General features: G+C 45.7%; 1 protein-coding gene across 2 annotated transcripts in view; it reads left to right on the top strand.

Annotated features, from left to right (window-relative positions):
* Positions 1–8,039: 8,039 nt before the first annotated feature.
* Positions 8,040–22,481, top strand: part of LOC102084955 (cystathionine beta-synthase-like protein) — a 28,768-nt gene continuing 14,326 nt past the window's right edge. The window contains exons 1-6 of one of the 2 annotated variants that reach the window (XM_065069258.1): positions 8,040–8,230; positions 15,755–15,885; positions 16,833–17,044; positions 17,645–17,751; positions 19,193–19,327; positions 21,891–21,970. In XM_065069258.1, the coding sequence (XP_064925330.1) occupies positions 15,844–15,885; positions 16,833–17,044; positions 17,645–17,751; positions 19,193–19,327; positions 21,891–21,970 (576 nt within the window). In that variant the 5' untranslated portion in view covers positions 8,040–8,230; positions 15,755–15,843. The remainder of the gene's footprint in view (positions 8,231–15,754; positions 15,886–16,832; positions 17,045–17,644; positions 17,752–19,192; positions 19,328–21,890; positions 21,971–22,481) is intronic. The other variant, XM_065069265.1, reaches the window with a different exon arrangement.

The following is a 22,481-nucleotide window of genomic DNA, read 5'->3' as shown; positions in this document are numbered from 1 at the left end:
TACATTGCTCAAGCTGCAAAACTTTGGGTGTTAACAGCTATGTTTATTGTCACTTGTACAACAGCACCTTAAACTGCATCTACTGTCTTTAATACATTAGAAACTGCTTTCATAGCAGTTGGGGCAAGGATGGGGATGTTAACTGATGTGTTCTCCAGATGTTTGGAACTGCTGATGCTGCTGCACTCATGAGTGCCCCCAAAAAGCAGTCCTGTTCAGGAAAAGTCGAGGCTAAAAAATGGAACCGGCTTGGTGTGCAGTGATTTCAGCTGCTAGGGAGGTGATGCCCACTTGGGAAGGCCATCATAGGAGAGCATGTTTGCAGCTGTATCTGCCATTTATTGCAAGGATGAAGCCGAGCTGTATTACTGCAGAGTGCAGTTTAACCTTGGAGTGCATGAATTTCAGTTTTGAAAAAAGTCAAAATTACAGCCAAATGTAGAACAAATCAAGGTATCTTCATGTTGAATTGATACCCGATGCATTCTAAAACAATGCACAAGTATTTCTGAATTAATCTGTGTAGCCAATGTTACTTCTATTGCAGTATTGGTTTTGTTAAATCCACGCCTACGGAAAATGAAGCACGTCTCCTGAACTATGTGGACAAACCTTCTTTGTCAGCAATGTGCTCATCAGTCATAAACATCCAATCCCCTGTTTATGCATATCATGTTTTATTTCTTATGAAACCATGACCTTCAGCAAAAAGAACCACTAATGAAAGGACACTGCTGTCCTATACTGCAGTCCCATAGTACCTCAGCAGCAGTGGCAGAACTGCTTTAGAAGGTGCCTGTTTTCCTGCTGGAGGTTACTGCCAAAAAAGGTGTTAATTTAATTGTTCTGAAATTGCAATTGTAAATTCGATTTGTGGAATGGGGTTGAATGGGCTTGAAACCAGATCTGCTGCCAACAGGCAGCTCTGGTGGCCAGTGGCTTCACTCCAACATGTGCAAAGTGGGAGGGGGACGGGTGTGCTTATCTGTAACTGTTAAGACACAAATGTCTGGTTCTTAGCAGTGCTTTGATAATCATCAGGTTCAGTACTTTTTCATAATTTCGGTTGTGGTGTTTGCGTTCTAACTAGATTGGTTTGACAGAACCAAAGGCAAGTTGTATGCATTCGTACATCAGCAGAGCAGAAAGGTGGTAATTTCTCATGAAGTGGTGGAATGAGAGCAAGGCTGGGGCAGCAGCTTCTCGGGGGAGCTGGAGCCCTGTAGCAGCTCATGTGAGTGTGGTTGCCCCTTTGATCCAAGTACCTTAAAAATATTGAGAGCTCTGCAAGCTGTTCCCTCCAGGAAGAGAAAATTACTATGATTCAGGTATTCCTTTGGGTCAAACCCATGCATTTTTGACGTACGCAGAGCACTGTGACATCCATGTGCTGTAGGCTGCTTCCAGGTTTCAGTTTCCAAAACTGCACATTTAGTTAGATTGGGAGGAAAAAAACTACCATTTCTGCTCTGGTTTCAGAAAGCCCCGAGACAACATGGGGAGAAAGGCAGCAGACAGCGACCAGGCTGGTCTCCGTGCCTCTTTGTTTTCACAGAAAAGCCTTTAGTCTAGCAGGCTTAGGCCTGCTGTGCGTTTGCCAGCACTTGGCTTGATTTCAAGTCTTGCTACCTATGCAGCTGAATATTGGATGTGTTTCAGATCCTTCTCGCTTTCTTCTTGGAGCTGTCTGGGATTCCGGCCAGGCGGAGGGAGGGAGGGAGGGAGCTGCTCCCGCTGCAGCCTGTGTGCCATCTTGCTTCCTGGGCCTGAGGGCTGTGGGAAGAGATGGGGGGGGGGGGAAGTGACTGCTTCTCGCTCTTCTACCCACCCATTTCCCTTGAGAATTAATAATGCTCATGTCCAAGAGAAAGATGAGAGCGAGCTTCGTGGATCCTAACAGTCCTGCATCTTCCACCATGTCCTCTTCCCTCCTCTCTAGTGGACATGGAAGATGTTTCCTCTCTGCTTCTTCTTGTGTTGGTGGACAAAAAGGTCCTGGAGCTGCAGGAGGAAGTGACTTGACGAAGGAACTCTGAGGCAGGACATGAAGAACTGTTTTCTGGACACAGGACAAGTGAAAAGTGAGCAGACAGCCTGACGGACTTTGGGATTGCATGCAACATTAATTGTTGCATTGCTGGACTGGGGATGGGCAAGGGAAATGCCAATGACAGGCCAAAATCTGACCAAGTAAGAGTCTCATTAATGTCTGGGCCAGTCTTTTCATTCCGGAGTGGTTTGACTCATGATTTTTTGACTGTTTCATGTGACTATGTTAACCACAACAAAGAGACATTTAATTGCCCTTCTTGCTCAGCCTCCAAGGAGGGAAGCCTTTGGTCTTTTGGACAACTCTGTGATTCTCAAGCACACATGGTGGTAGCTGTTAACACTTTACAGAAAGACCATCTTCAGCAAAGGAAATAGATCTGCAGGTGAAAAGAGAGCAGCAGATTATGTCCTCTTTGTAGTACTTGGGCAAGGTTTCTAACAGTCTCTCACTCCACCCTGGTATCCAAGCTGGATTATTGCAGTCTGCATAGGTGTCTTGCCAGATGACAGAGAAACTAGCTGGGTCATTTGGTTTAGAGGGTGGTGATGAACAGCTCATACCGTCCCTGGAGACCAGTTCCATATGGGTCTGTGCTGGTATCTGTCCTGTTTTAATTGTCAGTGACTTAGAGAAGAAAATGAGTGCATCCTCATAGGGTTTGTGGATGACACCAGAATGGGGTGGTGCACCTGAGACACAAGACGGTAAGGCAGTCATCCACAAGGACCTGGACAGGGTAGAAGGATGGGCCAGCAGGAACCTCATGAAGCTCAGCAAGGACAAAGTCCTATCCTTGGGTGGGCCAACCCTTGGTAGGCCACAGGCTGGGGACTGCTTGGGAGGGGAGCGGCTCTGCAGGTAAGGCCCTGGGGCCACAGTGGGCAGCAAGCTGGATGTGAGGTCATGGTATGTCCTGGGAGCAGAGGGCCAGCTGCATCCTTGGTGGGATGGACAGGGACAAGCAATAAATAGACTGAGGGAAGGGATTATGCCCCTCTACTCATCACGAGTTAGACCACACTCAAAACTGTCTGTTGTTTTGGGTCTTCAGTATGGAAAAGATACCAGTAAGCTGAAGTGAGTTCAGGGCCTCCAAGGCAGTCAGGGGCTGGAGTGGTGGCCCTGTGAGGACAGCCCAGGTGAGCAGGGCTTGCTTAGTCTGGGGCAGGGGTGACTGGGGGGGAACCTGACAGCCACCTCCCTGTGCCTATGGGGAGGTCAGCAAGAGGAAAAGGCAGGATCTTTACTGAAGTCATACACTGACAGAGGGGAGGTTCCAGATGGCTGTAGGGAAAACATTTTCCCTTTGAGGACAGTCAGGCACTGTCTCTGTCCTGGGAAGCCTTCAAGACCTGAGTGGACAAGGCCTGAGCAACCTGCCTTGCTCTCTCGACAGATCCTACTTTGAGCAGTAGGCTGGACCGCAGATGTCCCGAGGTGCCTTCCAGCCTGACCTGTGCTGTGGTTCTGATGTTCTGCCCAAATCCTTCTTGCTGTGACTTTAACATTTTCCACTTTCTCCTACTCTGAAAGAACATGAAAAATGGTTTGCCCCCTTCCTCATTGCCCTTTAGCTCAATGAAGGTAGTTCTGCTTTTTTTTTCCCCAGTTTTCTCTGTACAACTCCTTTCAGTCTCTACTCCTGGGCTATGTTTCTCTCCACACCTTCTTGTACTCCTCAGGCCATGTCCCACATGGGCCATATCTTTTTTAAAATGCAGCATTCCAGATAGGACATGGTGCCTCAACAAAGCGCACCAGTGCTGAGAGTGCCATATGTCCTACAGACCATATTCCTGTTTACTTAACCCTGTGTGATGTTTGGTTTTGTTTTTTCACAAGAGCAGGGCCCTGTTGACTCACGTAGAGTTTGCGGGGCACTATAGCCATATCTTCCACTCTACACAAATGCTGTCCAGATAGTGGCCACTCGAGAAGATGATTGCTCACACCCAGCTGCAAACTTTTGCGTTTGTCTTTATTGGCCAACTTCCTATTTTACTTTCTCATCTCATTTCTCCAGTCTATCAGAGATCACTTTGAACTATCATTCTGTCCTCCAAATCGTTTGCAGCCTCTGCCATGTAGTTAAAATATGGAGTGGCTCTTCTTGGACTACTTTGCCCTCCATTTGTATAAAAACATTTCCATGAGCTTGTGCGATAGCCTTATGTTGTGCTCTTCTTTCCCAAAAGGGCTCTGGGTACCACTAAAGCACTATTGGTGCTTTGGGTGACTTCATTAGTTGCTCACAAAAAGCCTTCTTCACCTGATCTTTCTCCTTCAGTGATCCTACCACAACCGCTTTTACCTTTTTCCCCTCTCTTTGATCACTGATTGCACTTGTCCAAAGGATCTCTCTCTTTGACCTTTCAGTCTTCAGCATGCCTACTTGTTACTGACAAAAGAAACAACATTCTCTGCTTGCTGTTTCTACGTCGATATTCCAGTTGGTGTCACATCGCTGCTATGCCAATCAAGCCATAACTTTTATTATATACCAGCCCTCACTGCAACTCCTCCTGTTCCCTGGGAGAAAAATAATCTTAAGCGTTGTCAGGTCTCAGGAAATAACTTAAGTGGCTCCACTTATGAAATTGACAGTGACCTGCTGATTTATAGGAGTTATTTGCAAGGCTGCGTTGAAGGGTAATTCAAGTGTCCCACTGACTGGGCTCAGCCATAATGGGTCAAATTAGCAGGCAGTGGGGCAGAGAAAAGCTTTCTGTACTCATTCCCAGCTACCACATCTGATTTTAATGCCACTAATGCCAATGGTACAATGTGGGTTGGTGTTGCTGTGGATATCTTTTAAGTCATGGGGGTTTAAGTCAAGGGTTTTTAAGTCAAAATTCCCATTTTCTTTTAAGTGTTGCCAGTTTACCTCCACCTGGCTGCTGCCACAGTAAAGGAGATAGAATTTCGAATGCAGAGAGCTGTGGTGCAATTACGAATCCCTCTCACTAGCCTCACATATTATGTTTAAATAGTTTCCAACAAGCCTAATCACTTGGGCTTACAAGTCTGCTGTGAGGTATCTGGTTTACATTTTACAGGATCTGGCAAATCCATCTGTGCTGCCGATTTCGTATCTTGATGCCCGTCTGCCTGAAGCTGCAGCGGTAGCTGTGAGGCTGGCACTTTCTCAGACAGAACAGCTGACTCGGTGCCTCTTCCCTCAGTCCCTCCTGAAAGGCGTTAGAGGTACGGTTACCCCTCCTTGGCTACCCTCTGTGGGTACGACTTGAGTTTTCAAACACTTGCACCCATTCTGTTCTAAATATTAATGGATTTTTCTTTGCTGCACTTCGGCTGGGCTTTATGTGAGGCCTGGTGTCTCTGTAAATCCCTGGTTTGTCTGACACCCATTCCAAGGGCCAGGCGTTCATAATGTCACCATGTTCACACTCTGTATTCCTGTTGTGCCATTCTCTAATTTAGCTGCACGAAATGGCCAGAATCTGATTCCATATGCTTTCCCAATCAGTGTTTTGCCAGAGGGGCTAATGGTTGCCTGTGCGAACCTCACTTTACATGCATATTTGAGACATAACTACCTAGGCAAACTGCGATTTAAATAATTGTCCTGTTTAACAGCAGTATTTTCTAATAAATCTTTCTTTAGGAAAATGAGAATAACAATGTGGAATTGAAAGCAGGTTTACATCTACTTTGATCCAGAAAGGGGCAGGTAAAAAATAATGGAATTTCTCATCAACATGGATTTTTTCGTATAATTTGACTGTGGATTTTTAGCATGTGCAATGAAACAGCTGCCTTAGTGTTGCTGTTTATTTAAGGCTGATATAAAGTACCTGGATTTCTTCTTGATTTGTTTATAATGGCTCAGTGTTTTTCCTGTGTTTTATTTTCATAGATTTCACCCTATGTTCTAGTCATGGTCCATTTTCTTACCAGAGACCCTTGACTCACTGTAACCTTAAGACTGGTCATTTAGCTTCACACCAGTCACATCCATTTGTAAAGTATCTTCTGTCATTTTTACCACTTGATTAAGACATTCTGTTCCTTTTTATTTTCGTACAGGGTGCAATACTCTCCAAATAGCTATACGATCTATACGTACAGATGGACACATACAGTTGTCTCTACTTCTTTGATTACCTAAAACATGTGGAACACTTCAGGGTGAGTCATGTTCTAAAATAAAGCTACCTTGAATTGCTTTTCTCTTTATTGGTGTTTTTTATAGATACAGAAGATATAGCTGCTTGGACTTCCTACAGCAACAAGCTACATTCTCAAGACATTTCACTCTGGTAAGCCTTTTTGGTATCTCATGTTTTCATGTGAGGATTTCTGTTTTGCTTTTTAACTTTCTGAGTGAGCAGAAAGCAGCACCTTGTGGCTGTCAAGAGTTACTTTGAGACAGTTTGCACTGAATGCCTTAAATTCACCTGTGCCCTGCGTTGTACACCATAAAGCTCCATTCAGGGCAATGCGGTTGCAGCCATTGTGACACTGACTTCCTTGGCACCACCAGAAGTGTAATAATTACATCAGAGTACAGTAACTATCCATTGCATTGGTGCCATAAGGACTCACAGAGATGAAGTGAATTTGGCTGGAACACGGCCTCACAAAAGGTTCAAGATGGCAGAGGAAGTGTTTAGGTTTTTCTCAGAGTCATATTGAGGTCTTGGCACCTTTTGGGATAAACCGAGTTCCTGATCTGTGGCACAGCTACCACTAGTGAAAGGAGTGGTGTGGGTTTGTTTCAGCAGTTATTTTCTGTAGCACCACTTGCAGCCCGCAGCTCCCAGCTGGGGGATTCACCAGCTCCTCCCTGCCTGGGGCTGGGTATTTCCAGGCTTTGACATGAGACCCAGAGATGCCTGGGCCCTCTCTCTCCCCCAATGCAGATGTGAACAAGCGCTGACACGTCTGCAATGAGCAGCACAACCCCGAGGCCTTTCCAGGGGGCTCAGGTGTCGGGGGGAACATCTGGCTGCAGCCCCAACCATCAGACTCCCCTCACAGCAGCCCCCTCGGATGCAGTGGGTGTTTTCTTTTTTCTTCTTTCCCCCCCCCGCCCCTCGATCAGTAAAACAGCCACGAACACTCGCAGCGCTCAGGCGTTACAGGCAGTCTGTGTGCCAGGTCCTCCCTACAGCTGGTGCCTACAGCCACATCGCACTGGTGAGACTGCACCTTGAACCCTGTGTTGGGCCCCTCACTACACGAAAGACATTGAGGTGCTGGAGAGAGTTCAGAGGAGGCAATGAACCTGGTGAGGGGTCGGGAGCACAAGTCTGATGAGGAGCAGCTGAGGGAACGGGGGCTGTTTAGTCTGGAGAAAAGGAGGCTGAGGGGAGACCTGATCGCTGTCTACAACTACCTGAAAGGAGGTTGTAGCGTGGAGGGTGTTGGTCTCTTCTCCCAAGTAACAGGTGATGGGACAAGAGGAAATGGCCTCAGGTTGCACCAGGGGAGGTTCAGATTGGATATTAGGAACCAGCTTTTCACGGAAAGTGTTGTCAGGCATTGGAACAGGCTGCCCAGGGAAGCGGTGGAGTCACCATCCCTGGAAGTGCCTAAAAGGCGTTTAGGCGAGGTTCTGAGGGACATGGTTTAGTGCCAGAGCTAGACTGATGGTTATACTAGATCTTGAGGATCTCTTCCAAATGAAATGGTTCTTAGTACTGCTTCCAAAGGCCGGGCCTGGGCACGTCCCCTCGATCCCGCACCCCCGCCAGACACTTGGCGCCAGCCTCCGTCGGGGCCGCTGGGAGAAGCCCGATGGTTTTGCCACCCCCCCGACCTCCGAGCGGCAGCGCCTGGACACCCGCGGCCCGGCCCGACCCCAGCCCGCCCGCCCACAGACCACCGGGCTGCAGGCCGCAGTGCCCCGTGGCCCCGCGCCGCCTCCCCATTGGCTGCTACCTCGCCAACGCCTCCGTGGCGGCCAATCGCCGCGCGGGCTCCCGCTCGGTCCTTTCGGAAGGAGGTGGGCGGGGCCGACGCCAGGCGGGGCGGGGCCGGCCCCAGGCGGGGCGGGGCCACGGGGCTCGCGGGCTCCTTTTAACCCCCGTGCTCGGTTGGTTGCGGTCGCGTCCCTCCGTCCCATTCCATCGCATCGCATCCCGTCCCCTCCCCTCCTCTCCTCGCCGGTGTGCGCCGCGGCGGCGGGGCCTGGGCAGCGCCCGGCTCACCTGGGTGAGGTGCCGGCCGTAGCCGGGGCGGGGGGGCAACGAGGCAGGGGCGGCTGCATCCCGCTTGCTGGTCGTTGCATCATCCGCGATGGTTGGGGGAGGAGAGGCGGGGCGGCGGTGCGGCACGGTGGGGAGTGCCTGGGGAACGCTCCCCTCGGGCCGCAGGGAAGGATGGAGGGCTGCGGGCTGGGGGGGTGATTGTGTCGTGTGGATGGGTTTTTCTTTCCGTTTTGTGATTAAGAGATAGGAATGGGCAGTTCCCCTTCCTGGCTGGCGTGCCCGCGGGGGGTGCCCGCTGCTGGGGATGCTCCGGGCGGCCTCCGCCGCCGGGAGGGAGGGAGCGGCAGGAGCCTTTTTCAGCTTCTACAGCCTTGCAAGATAACGCTGTACCTTTTGTTTTCCTCTCCGGTGTTCCCGTCAGCTCTTCAGCCGTTCTTGGCCTGTTCATTGTTCTCATGGGCACCGCGGTGGGATCTTGCCCATGTTTTTTGTCAAGTCTGGTTAACACTGTGGACCAAGAAGCTTCTTGTCTTATACTTTACTGTATGCATTGCACTTGCCCTATTAGGAAGGGCCTGAACTTGGCTGAGACCTGTGAGACCCACTTCAATAGCGATGTTAGTAGTGCTGCTGGCATGCTACTGAACCAGCCGTTACTTGAAAGACTAGCAATTCCTCTCCCATTCCTGTTTATGTATTTTAATTAATTATTTTTTAATCCTAAAGTCTTTGACCATGGAGGTTTTGGATTGCTGGGCCCTCTTCCAGCAAAGTTGCTCAGGCTGTTTACCCCTTCAATGAGTCTGTTTGCTGATTTGAGGCATGAGAGTTCAGTGTTCTGCAAAACTTGTGCTGCAGAAATGAAGGAAAGCTCAAGAGCCTGGATATAGGTGAAACCTGGGGATTTTATGTCAGAGGAGGAAATGTATCTCCTGGAAATCAGAGACCTGTTCAGGACCTGGTATTTATCAGTAGGAGGATGGCTGTAGGGAGATCACTACTGATGAAGTACAGTTTAGGTGCTTGGTTAGGTCCAGTACTTGGGGAATTTGGGCAGGTCGTCCTTTTTGATATTAGTTGGTGGCTCTAATATCCCATTGTGACCCTCTGTGAAATAACCAGCCTGCTTTCCTGAAGCCAGAACAGTATTTCTGAAACTTGTGGTTGGTAGCAAGGGTCATGGGGGCCCGTGTGCTTGGAGCGTGTGTGCTGGCTCAGGTACGTCACCGACCTGGCGCTGGTGGCACAGCTGGCTGCCAGGACGGCTGGGATGGGATGGCCTCTGGCTATTGGCGGGTGTTGGCTGTCTGCATGTGAGATCAATAAGAACTAGGCAGGTAGTAGGGTGTACCGTGCTTGTGGGTGCCTGCCAAAAGCTCTACAGATGTAGCCAAGTGGGCTGTGGTTCATCTTTCCAACTAAACATGCATGAGCAAAAAAAGCTGGATTCCACCCCAGGCAGTGGTGACCAGTGTTTCTCTGCCAACCTTTATCACAGCTCCCTGTGCTAACAAAAGATATGATGCCTTGGGGAGGGCATTTGATAATGCCGGGAAAGGGGAGCTATGCGTCTACTTGTTTTACAGACCTGGTCAGAAATTGAGAGCAGAGCTTCAACTCCTTTTGTCATGCTGGCCAACTTGCTTCTGTTGTCCTGCATGGAATGCTTCCCTCCCTGGACTAGGCGAGCTTTGACAGATGAAGAGTGGGGTTCAGGTTGTAGTGTTGGTCCAGCTTTTGTGTGCTGACTTAGGAAAGAGAATTAGAAGCAGAGAAAGAGATAATGAAAGTTTCTGAGTGCAGCAGGTGAAAATGCAGTAAGTTGTTATCCAGTCTTTAATGCTGTTGTGCTCCCGGAAGATATCATTCTTCAGTGAGAAGACTTACCAGGTAAGTTCAGACAAGGTTGGAGTGAAGTCAGGAAATGCAGATGTCACAAGACACCTGTGTTACAGCTGCACGTGCAGCTTCCCTTCTGTGAGGGGAAGGCAGGGTGAACACTTTCATGTTTTCACTGGCTGATCTCCAGCATAACAGTTGTCTTGGCAATGGTAGTTGCTTTGCTGTTGAAGTTTTACCATCTTTGCAGTGTTACAGAGGCATTAAAGGGCTACTCATTTCCTACCCGGAGGCTTAGGAGCATGCTAGTCCATTCTTGAAAGGAAGGGTGATCATTGAGAGGACACACGTGTGCTCCTCTGCTCTGTAGACGAAAACAGATAAGAGTCAATTCTCAGTATTTTCTCCTAGAGCCATGGTGTTGTTAATTCATACTCCAGTAGCTTCAAGCCGCTTGATATCTCCTGACATAGAAGTCATGGTTGCCTGCTACTGAGGAAGTAGCAGGGTGGAGGGAAGTAAAAATGCCTAAACTAAATAATAACAATAATAATAATAATAATAAAAATAGATGTTTCACTGTCTCCTGAATCTCTTGTAGCTGTGGTGTTTCCAAACAGATTCCAAAGGCTGGATGGGTACTGCTACGTCTGGTAACCTGTAAAGATCCCAAAGCTCTCTAAGACCCTGTGATACTCAGAATGAGCAGAACAACTGTTTTGTAGTGGTTTACTTGTTCACAGAGTAAAGTAGCTGCTTATCGTCAAAGTTTCCTATTCTCAGGCCACAGCATGATGCAACTCTGTATCTCATCACTTGCTGAGTAGTCAACCCTTGGGGCATCTCGTCCATCTCTTACACCTGCCTTTTAGACAGCTTCATTTCAGCTTCAGACAAGACTCAAGTTAATTAGGTTCTCACATACACGGTACTCTTTAAATGTCTGCATTAGTGCTGACATTGTATAATGTAAACAGCCTTAGAAACTGTAGCTCTTTATCTATGGAGTGAGTTCAGTTCAGTCTAGGGATTGATTTCCCTCACTGGCCATCAATCCTGTTCTGCAGGCATTGAGAAATAGCTCAGGTCTTGGGTTCCCTGAGGAGATGGATCTGGAGATGTGAGCCTTGTCTGTGAGGCTTTCTGGATCTCATACCTTGGCCTGTGTCCCAGTCCCTTAGGTTTAAGTGCCTTTGTAAATTGTCTTTCTGATTTTTCTGCCTCAGGGGCTATGCAGGTATAATGGCAGAGGTTAGTCAGGCTTTTCTAGTTAGACTCTGCCCACACCCCCAGCTAGTTATGGGAGTGTTTCCTTTTACAGCAAACTTAAATTTAGGCTGACAGAATTTCTTTCCTGAAGATGGGCATCTTTTCCTGCAGCTTATCTTCCTCAGCCTCTTCTGAGCGGTGTTCAGTTGCACTTAGAGAAGCAGAGTTGCCATTCTCTTGTCTGGTCTCCCCAGCCTGCGTTACCAGAAGAAAGACTGAGAAGAGGGTCAGGCTAGCAAAGGAGTTTCTGTCCTCTGTTTTGGTGATTTCTACTCACCCCTTGTCCTTTGTTTCCTAAAGATCTCCCCACTAGAAAGATGCACCAGCTCCCTATGGCCTGATCTAGGCCTGTAGGCAGGATCATGGTGGGAATTTGGATGTCCTAGACCAACCACCTCTGCCTCCTGTTTTGATGAAGTTGCATCATCTAGGGCTGGATGTTTTGGGTGGTGTGTCAAGAAGCTCATCAGTAGCGCCAAAGGAGCTCGAAGATCTGAGGTCTTCCTGTTGGTTCAAAACATGACAAGTCACTCTTGAGCTCTTGACCTGTTTCTTAGGTAGAACCATAAGCCATTGCATGTGCTTTTATGTCTCCACTGAGTGCTGTAGTAAGAATTCCCTGTGGAGAACAATCAAGTCTTCCCTAAGATTTTGTCCTTCAAAACCCTGAGATAGTAGGTTGACCATAGCTGAGACGGATTCTCTACCAGCATGATTAGAATTTGACTTTATAAATGTATGTATGCGTACTTTGGGCTGTATGGGTGTGAGGGTATTTAAAAGTAATGACTGATAGAATTATTTGAAGGGGTATATTGAACAGGAACTTGTGTTTTTTTCCAATAAATGATGTTGTATAAGGTTAGAATGTGATGTCAGTATTTTTGTTGTCAATGCTTGTGGTTAGCTTTTTCTCTCTCTCATTTTTCTTCAAAGTTCTAGCCCCATTATTGAGGCTTTGATCAAACATCAAAGTATTGCCATTCCTTTAAACACATGGCAGAATTTTATAGCTTAGTTGCAGGCAATAAATACAGCTTTTTCTCCTTCTGCTGTTTCTAGTTCAAGAGGTGATGGGTGTTGCAGTGAATTGTGGATATTTTTGTCTTGCCATAGAAGAAATGAGATGGTGTTGTCTTGCCTCATTCAGAGGGACCACTCCAAAAGGCAGCTTTTGAAGAGAGACATGTTCATTTCTTTCCTGCCATCAATACAAAGAACAAGTACTTACTTGTTGAAACCTCTTAAACTTTTACTGCAATAAATTTATCTCCCTTTCTACCAAATTTGGAACCTTTTGAAGGACACTGGGGATTGGTGATTTAAACCTTTTAAAGGTTTTGCACTCCTATTCTATGAAAACCTAGAAGATGAACAAAATCTGCTGTTTCCTCTCTATAACTCCTTGCACTTTTTCTTCCTGGATGTTGGAATAGTTTGATCCTTTTGCAGCAAGGTACCTTTATTTGATGGGCTTGTCAATATTGTCAGTGTTACCTGTGGGCAGAAGCAGTTGTTGTCTATGTCCAGTATTGCACACCAGCTGTATGAAGGAGCATGTGGATGTGGCTCACAGAAAGAACTGAAACTTCCCCAGTGTTTTTTCTTCACTAAAAAAAGTGCTGATATTCTGAACTGTGAATCAAGCACCTTCTAGAAATAGAGATGAGGGCTGGGTTTCACTCTGGAACTGGAAGGAAGCTCGTTTCTGGTAAGAAAGACTGGTTAGTGTTAGATTGTGTATATTTATGGGATTATTAGCTTTCTTGGACTGGTCTCTCAGTCTAGTCCTGGTCAGTCGTCTGGAACAGGATGCAGCCCATCTTGGCTCTTGGGCATCTATTAACCTAAATAAAGTAGAATGGTATCTTTTTGGTGTCATGGGAGTCTTTACATCCAGAAGAATTATTTCAAGCTTTAATCTGTAAAGTCGGCACATTCCGAGGCTTTTTTTTTTTTCCTAAAGGAGGGCTGTTTAAATGCCTTAGGCATTTTCTTCAAATCAGCATGAAAGAAAGGAACTGGTGTGCATAAGGCGGTAGTGGTTAGTGGTGCATGCTAACTTGTAGGATCAAACGCTAAAGTTCACTGATTCTGTGGTTCAGACTTTTTTTCCAATGTGTCATCAGATAGGATCATAGAATCATTTTGGTTAGAAGAGACCCTCAAAATCATTGAGTCCAACCCTGTCGCTAACCCATGTGCTTAAGAGCCTCATCTCCATGTCTGTTAAACACCTCCAGGGATGGTGACTCCACCACTTCCCTGGACAGCCTGTTCCAGTGTCTGACAACCCTCTCTGGGAAGACGTTGTTCCCAACATCCAACTTAAACCTTCCTTGGCGCAACTTGAGGCCGTTTCCTCTCATTCTGTCCCTTGTTACCTGGGAGAAGAGACCGACTTCTCCTCAGTCCAACCTACTTTCAGGTAGTTGTAGAGAGCAATAAGGTATAATAATAGTTTTAGAGCGTGATAATAAAAGGTTAAGGGCAGGCCAAGCCAGGTATGAATGAGAAGATAAGGTTTAAGAGTTGTTGGGGTTTTTCCTGATACAAAAGAGAGTAGCTAGAGCTGAGGTAGGTGTGTTAAAAACTATTTAGAAGAAGACTCTTAAGTGAGGAAAAGCATACAAAAACTGTGTTAAGTGTCTATGTGGGAAAATTAGGTTGGTTAATATTATGACGTGATATTACTGAATGATAGAGTATTTTTAATGGCATTGTGCGTGACAGAAGTGGAATTATTGGTAAAAACCAATCATTTAACTAAGTAATGAAAGTATTTTTACACATAATAATAGTAATGCGTAATATTAATCCCCAGTAAACTTCACTGAGTTCAAATTTGTGTGATCTCAGAAATTCATTTGACCCAGTCTGTGCTGGCCTCTGCCTTCTGAAATCTTAAGTTACTGAATTGCAGTGTATTATGCACCCTATTATAAGCAACTGTTACATTAAGATCTACATTGCAAGTGCAGCTATATGTAGAGAAGTAATCTGCTCTTGGGAATATTTTCAGGGGACAGTCATTGAAAATCCATGTACTTTCATTCTCAGGTTGCAATACAAGGATAGGACAAAAGGTTGAGGTGGAGGGTACATCAGGTCCCAAGAATGTGTAAGGGGAAGGTGGAAAACCGTCACTGTTGCTCATTCTGCAAAGCATGACTGCCAAAGGATTCACTCCAGCAAGCACTGAAAGCTTCCAAATGAACCAGAAAAAAATCTTGCTTTCAGTCTTGACGAGACCAAAATCGCTCTTCAAAATGAAATTTCCAGCTATTCAGTTTTCAGTTAGTTTGCTCAAGACATAACAGTTCTCATTTGCTTTCCACACTTCTGCGGCTGACACATCCTCGTTGTACCTCAGGTAGATAGAAGAGGAAGGAAGAAGTTGAGAAAATAATTAATTTGTCATAGTTCTTCGTCAGAATAGACGTAGAATAGTGATCACTCATTTTTATGGTGTCTTCAGACACCATAAAATGTTGATGATCAGGTCATCAACTCTGCCTGATCTAAACTTGTGTCTGTTTTGTGTACATTTGTCAGAAGAAGGAGGATGAGGCCAGAGACCCTTTCTAGGCCTACCACAGTTCAGTAATGGAAATAGCCATGAACCCTCCTGCAAAATGGTGATGTGATAAACAAATGTTAGGGGGGAGGGGGAAACAAACCATGTTTTCCAAGACTTCAGCCAGATTTTTTTCTTTCAGTTGAAGGAAGGGCAGCTAGCTGTAGGAGCATGCAGGCTCTGTGAACAACTGGCTGGAGTAAGAGAAATGAACTTATTGCTTCTGTTTTATATTTGCCAATTTCTGAAATGGAAAGCCTGATGGAAGGATTCCTTTTGGCTGAAATGTTTGCTGTATGTGTTGAATGCAAAATCGCTGTAATTGTGCATTCAACGCTGATTCAGTCTTGGGAGGAACTAGTGAGACTTAGATAATCTTAAGCGTAGAGAGGCCCTTGCAAGTGTTTGCATACAGAGCCTTTTCCTAAGTTGTATACAGCATCTTTTGGTGATAGCTCCATGAAGTCCTTTCACCCTTGGTGTCTCTAGAAGTATATTACTTTGATTGTCAAGCTTAGGGAGTTGCTGACAGTCCAATAGAGTGTTTTCTGCTGACTTTACTGGATCTGAGCTGGGGAGGCCAGGGCAGAGGGAAGACCAGGTAACGCAGGAAGACCAGGGTCAGGAGACCCTCCATTGGTCTTGCACAATACCACTGCTGCATAACTTTTTTAATTTATTTTTTTTTTAAATCTGCTTCGTACAAGTCATCTTCACTTTGTTTTGCAGCTTCTTTTTTACCCTGTGACAGCGGGACATGTGTTTTACCCCTGTGAGAGACTGTTTCCTGATAGGTGGTTTTGTGTCTTGTTTTTTTTTTTTCCTAACTTGTGTGATCTGCAGCTTTGAAGAGAATTCCAGACTTGTGACCAGCAGTACTCAGTCTTCTGAAGAAAGTCTGGTCTACTGTGCCATCGCCTTCACCAAAGGACATGGAGAACGTGATATCAGAAAGGCCTGTTTCTGTGTCTAAGGTACCCATTGGTCTTTGGGGAATACTGTGTACCTGTCTTTCTGTCACCAGAAACTGGGAGAACCCTGTCTGTTTTCAGAGGGATTTCTAGGTTTTTAGCTGGAATGCTGTAGAGGTAGGTGCTATTGAAGCCAGCGGCCTTTCTGGAAGAGTTTTCCGTCATGACCAAAAGTAGCAATGCAGAGTTTTATTTTAGAGAGCTGTTTTTTGGTGTGGGATGGTTGTTTCCCATGAGATTAGTTCTGTTTTCTTGATATTTATGGAAGGTATTTATTCAGTGTGTTTAAGCTATCTTGACTTGTGCACTCAGCATTGCAGTGCAAAATTCTTGTTTTGATGATAAGGATTTGGCAAAACAAGATTGTGCTGAAATGGTTTCCCAGCTTCACAGTGCTGTGGAAATACCAACTGACCATTAAAATACCCATTTGTTGTGACATTTTTCATTTAAGGGAAAAAGACTGGGACACTTGAGGATGGGATTAATCTGAGAGGTACTGTGGTCTCTCCTCTGGTACCTGGGTCATAGATACAGTGATAGGATCTCTTGTATTTGGTGGCAGAACCTGTTCTTGGGTGTTAAAAGCTACTTGTTGCCATTGCCCCGTCTGGCTTATAGGAAATACTGCTCTCTCTGTTCAGGTTTCCCTCAGAAAAACCGTGTACTGAAACACTACATTTGGAAACAGATGTGTTGGTGAAGGGACAGAGACAAAAATAAGGACTTAGTAGTAGCACAATTTTTAGCTGTAGTAGAGAGGATATTTATGTGGTTTCCCATGGTGCATAACTTGAATAACTTTGATAGTCTCAAAAGATGCTCTGAGCTCATTACTGCATGGCATGCTAATTGCTCTCTCTTTTTTTCTTTTCTCTTTTGGGTGGGGTTTGTTGTGTTGTTTTTTTCCCCTTGTCTTCTTTCCCTTTCCGTTTTCCCACTCTCCCAAGCATGAAATGCCTATACTTCTTTCCCAGGAGAAGCCAAATACAAACTCATGTCCTCACGCACCTGGCAAACATTTTCTCCCTGATGGGATGGACAATGAGAACTGCAAGGCTAATGAGAAGGAAAGAGTGTGGATCCGCCCTGATGCACCTAGCAAATGCACGTGGAAGCTTGGGAAACCCCTCTCGGCCTCCCCTCATCGCCATACTACTCTGTAAGTATTACTTTTATTTGCTGAGCTTTGAGTATAGCACTAATCCAAGTCCCCTCAGAGCCACGTGGGTTTAATGAAAGATTACTGATTTAAATTGATGCAGTTTAGCATGCAGATATGCTGGTACTTCTTAATTTCCGCATATAAGCAAAGCTAAGAACCCAGACTATGCATACAAGGGGCCTTGCACCAAATATCTGAAGCTGCATGGACTGGAACTAACTTATTTTAAGTAACCTGGCAAGCAGTTCTCTGACTAGATGAAAGATGGCACTGTTAATGCCTTTTGCTTGTAAAATAGCTGACTCTGAGCAGTGCTAAGCTATTTCATGCTGGGAGGAAGTGCAGAACACTTCATTCTTGTGTCAGCACTTGCTTTGGTGTCTGATTAATCCTTGTTCTGGATCAAGGACCTGATGTTTTGTGAATTTGTACCCAATGGGCATTCTTTTAAACTAAAGTATCTAGAATAACTAGCCTGGTAAAGGGGAGGGAGAAAGCTGGTTGAAATAAAAAGCATTGGAAATGCTGCATTACTTTTGTGTGACCTGCCTGTGGCCCCTACTGTGAATGCACTGACTTTGTTTGTATGTGTACCAGGCCAGAACCTCTGAAAATCCTGCCAAGCATCCTGAATAAAATTGGCAGTACTCCCTTGGTGCGAATCAACAAGATTGGGAAGCAGTATGGGCTCAAGTGTGAACTCTGTGAGTACTGCTGGAGGCAGAAAATTGAAATAAGAAATACTGTTTCAGAAACTTGGGTGGTCCTGATTAGTAGTTTCATGTAACATGGGTGTAGGAGAAGTGCAGGTACCCTTCAGAAAATGGTGAGAAAATTTCTTCTTTTTCTTTGGCAGAATTTCAGGTTTTTAGTATTTGGTCATCTAAAACATCTTTTACTTTGTACTTCATGAGGATATTTCCTGCAGCCTTTCCAATTTTGTAGAAAAAGTAAAACTTTTTCATAGAAAAATATTTTTTTAATTTTAAATAATTTGTATGAAGTTTTTGACTGCTTCTCGTATTCATCAGTGTGTGTAAAATGCAGATCTGCAGTTACCACTAGAGCTAATTGAAAATGATGAAAGGAATTAAACTGTCGGTGGATGTTTTTGATTGCTTTAAACCCACTGTACTCGAGATACCTGGAGGCTCTGATCAGAGTCCTGAAAGGTGGCATTTAATACCATTGAAGGGATTAGTGCTGGGAATACTGAAGTGAAAGTGTAAGCTGAACAAGAGGAGAAACTTCCAGTTTGATTAGAAACCCTCTTTGTCTGGAGAATGTAGCAGGGAAAGAGCAAGGCATGTTGGTAGAGTTCTCTTCCCCCATGTTATTGCACTGGAAGAGCCCTGGTGCTTTTTATCCTAATGAGGAGGTTGTAATAATGAGCGAGGATGAAAGGAGGAGTCATATTTTGAGGAGACTGACAGTACAGGTTCCTGGCTTCTGTGGCCAGCATCAAGTACCAAACTTGCTTTGTTGTTGTGACCCATAACAGTGGAGATGCTGTGATAAAGATATAAAGCTACTGGAGAGTGTCCAGAAGAGGACTACAAAGTTGGTGCAGGGTTTGGAGGGGAAGCCGTATGAGGAGCAACTGAAGTCACTTGGTTTGTTCAGCCTGGAGAAGAGGAGGCTGAGGGGAAACCTCATGGCACTTACAGCTTCCTCACAAGGGGAGGAGGAGGAGCAGACACTGATCTCTTCTCTTTAGTGACCAATGACAGAACCTGAGGGAATGGCAGGAAGATGTGCCAGGGGAGGTTCAGGTTGGACATGGGGAAAAGGTTCTTCCCCCAGAGGGTGGTGGAGCACTGGAACAGGCTCCCCAGGGAGGTGTCACTGCCGCAAGCCTGACAGTGTTCAAGAAGAGACTGGACAACACCCTCAGACACGTGGTGTGAACTGTGGGGTTGTCCTGTGCAGGGACAGGAGCTGGACTTGATGATCCTTGTGGGTCCCTTCCAACTCGGGACATTCTGTGATTCTATAAACTGAAACCCTGTCTCTGGTATTGTAAAATAGGGAGGTCAATTGAGCAGATGTGTTAACAGAGCTGCTCTTGCAGTTATGTTGGGGATTAGCAGCCTGTTTAGCAAATGACTGCTGTTTAAGAACTCTGCTTGGTTTCTTTGTTTCCAGTGGCAAAATGTGAATTCTTCAATGCTGGGGGCAGTGTGAAGGACCGCATCAGCCTGAGGATGGTAGAGGATGCTGAAAAAGCTGGGATCTTGAAGCCTGGGGACACTATCATAGAGCCAACCTCTGGAAACACAGGTAGGGGATGAAGAGATCCTAACAAAGTGTGGGGGAGAAGTGCTGAGGTGGTTCTCCTGGAAGACACAGACTTGAGATTGGATCATGAAGGCTGCCTGTGCAAGGAGAAAGGGGTTCCCGTCCAGCCTGCATGGTGTAGGAAACAGTGCCTCTTCCATCTTGCACAGAGAACAATTCTGCGGTGTCCTGTGCTGACCAGAGCAGCTGGGAAGAACTTTTGCTAAATTTGCAGGGGCCCTTTGCTTTAAAATAAATGTGAGGCCAGATTCACTGGAGTCTTTAGGTCTTATTAGGTAATTAAAGTCTGACTGAAATTATTGTGAGGAAAAAGAGGTACCAAAAGACTGGTGTGTATCGATCTTCCCATTCTGTTAGGGAAGTCCTGTGGTCTCTTTGTTAGATGAGATGGGCCTGGTTTGAGAAACAGCCTTTCCCATGTTGTTGCAGCTGGCATGGCAGATGAGTTGCATCCACACAGCACTGTCTGTTGCCATAGCCCTTGCACACCTGGATTTTCAACAGATTACACTTGGGTCAGTGTCTCTTCCTTGGAGGCCTGGAGGAGGGAAAGTCCTGCTAGTCAGGGGCCAGGGCAGAGCATCAGATGATCTGAACGAACTGGAGTTAAGTCTAGGCTCCTTCATAAAAGCACAACGTACTTTCGTTAAGCTGCTCTGCTGGTGGGGACTAACTATACGTGGAATGCTCCCCCTTTGAGCTAGTTAAATATAAAATGTACTGCCTCCTCTGAGGAGGTTCCTGAGCTGAGCTACAAGCTACTCTCTGCCTGATGTGCTCTGGAGAGGTGTCTTGTCCTGTTCTTAAACTCTTTCCTGGGCATCCACTGTTGCCTTTGGATAGCCACAGGCCAGGCAGATCTTCCTTTCGTTCTTTTGATCTAGTCCAGCGTTTGTTAATGGAGGGACTGGGATGATGAGCTGATCTGTGACCAGTTCCTCTGCCTAAAACTGGGAACTCATATTTGATGATGTTTGCTCAGTAGCTGCTCTGTGGGGAGGGTGCAGTGCAACTGAAGCCCTTGTAACTGTAGCTACACCTTTTGCCTGAACAATGGCATGTAGTGGAAAATATTCATATATATTGCATTCCTTCAGTATCTGATCATACTACGACATCCTGCTTTCTGGGTCAGTACCTCATAAGTGGTTCTCCTTGCCACAGAATCTAAAAGATAGAAAGAAGGCAGAACTGAAGGAGATACAGGCAGTTACTTCAGAAAGCTGTTTCTCTTTGTATAAAAGCAAAGACCATGGTAGACAGTAACCTGAGAGAACTGTCTTTTGCTCTAGGCTACTGCTCAGAACTACTGAATATGTTACATGTGAGACATAATGCGTTATATTGTTGTCTTCTCTGCATCCCACTTCTCCCTCAGCCAAAGTCCTGCCTTGATGTTTGCATTTTCAGGTCAGTAGCAGAAAGTACAAAATGTTAGAGTTCAGGTCTCAAAATGCTTTCGTCACAGACTGTAAAGAAAAGTGCTGGATGGTTTCTCTTCAGTCTTTGGCCTTAGTGAGAGTGAGGCCTTTGCTGTCTTTTTTTTTTTTTTCATATGGGCATCCATATTTATCTGTAATACACTGGGAAAAAATTGGGTTTTCCCTTCCAAATATTTAAACACTACTTGAATTAATTGAGGTTTGAGTTATGCTTCTGTTACAGGAACAGTTTTTTTCCACACCCTTACGCAATCCTGCACCATGTAGAAACAGAACCAGCTTTGAACAAGCAAGTCTCTGTGTAGGGTAAACTGCCTGTGAGGCATTGTCATGAGCATGTGTTGGTACTGTGCCTGGTACCCTGAAGAGCCGGGGCGGGGTGTGCCATGCAGCCTTGACCTCAGACACATATCAATTAACTTGATCTGTGTAGCTTATTCAACAGAGAGGTGATGTGATAACAGGTGTAAGCTTCTGTGGGGAAGGCACTTCTGAACTTCAGGCAGGCAGACAGTGACAAGCTGGAAGGCAGAAATTGGGCTGAAGGTGCACATTTTTAAAGTAGAAATGAAATCTGTCTGTAACAGTTGAGGTACATCACTGTGGTAGCAGCTGGGCATAGTGCTTTGGAACCTCAGTCACAAACAGCATTTAATTGTGTCTTTTTAGAAAGGACTTAGTTTCAGCACACTGCAAACTAGGGTTTTAATGCAGAAGTGAGTCAATAGAGGCTCTAATGCTCTTCTGACAGTATCAAAATAATTGTTCTAGTCCTCTTTAGCTTAAAGCTCATTCCCAAATTACTTCTGTAAAAACTAAGTGGGTGAGATGGGGGAAGGTGATGTGCATGTGATAAAGCTAGCAGTTAGCACGTGGCAAGTTTTCCCACCCTTGGCTAAACTTTCTGTTACCTGTGATCCTCAAAGAACTAGCAGTATCAGTTCTCCTAAGTAGCCAGAAACGTTCCTTTTGCCACCCCTCCAAGACACTGTACCAAAGCCTCTGAAACTCTGATTAAAGCTGGGCATGTCAAAGCTAGCATTGTGGGTTTTGTTCTTTGTTGCTCCTCACTGCATGTTCTGCTTGTCTTTGCTTGCTTTCAGGAATTGGGCTGGCCTTGGCTGCAGCAGTGAAGGGTTACCGCTGTATCATTGTGATGCCAGAGAAAATGAGCATGGAGAAGGTCAGATCTGCTTTTATTTTCAAGAATTAAAAAATAAGCATGTTTGCGCTTGCAGAGTTCCTTGCTGTAGATGAGTGCTGTGGCTTTAGCAACCAAGGTGTAGGCTCTTGGCCTCCAAGTCATTGGCCAGGCAGAACTCTGCTGAGGGCCTGTTGCCAGTGCTAGGAGAAATCCAGGCTGGCTAGACATGGTCAGAAATATGTTTAAGACACATCCTCACAGCATTTTCACTTGGAAAATGGTCATAACTGTTTGAAATACAAATTTCAAGGGAACCTGAGACTTATCTAGCACATTGAAGTAACTACCTGCCTCTGGGTTAGCTGTCGCTCACTGGGCAAAGGAGGATGATGTAAGGCAATGCTGAATCTCTGGATGTTTTTGTTTTCTTCGCTGGGCTGAGCAAGGCCATGAGGGAGCCTGCTGAGCTCCTCAGGTTAGACTTGGGCATACTGGCAAGCATCTGCATTGTGTCACCACAGCAACAGAGAGGAGAGAAAAGCCACCTGGG

The sequence above is a fragment of the Columba livia genome, chromosome 1 (assembly GCF_036013475.1).
Source record: "Columba livia isolate bColLiv1 breed racing homer chromosome 1, bColLiv1.pat.W.v2, whole genome shotgun sequence".
NCBI classification, from domain to species: domain Eukaryota; kingdom Metazoa; phylum Chordata; class Aves; order Columbiformes; family Columbidae; genus Columba; species Columba livia.
This window is presented reverse-complemented; position numbering and strand designations above follow the sequence as displayed.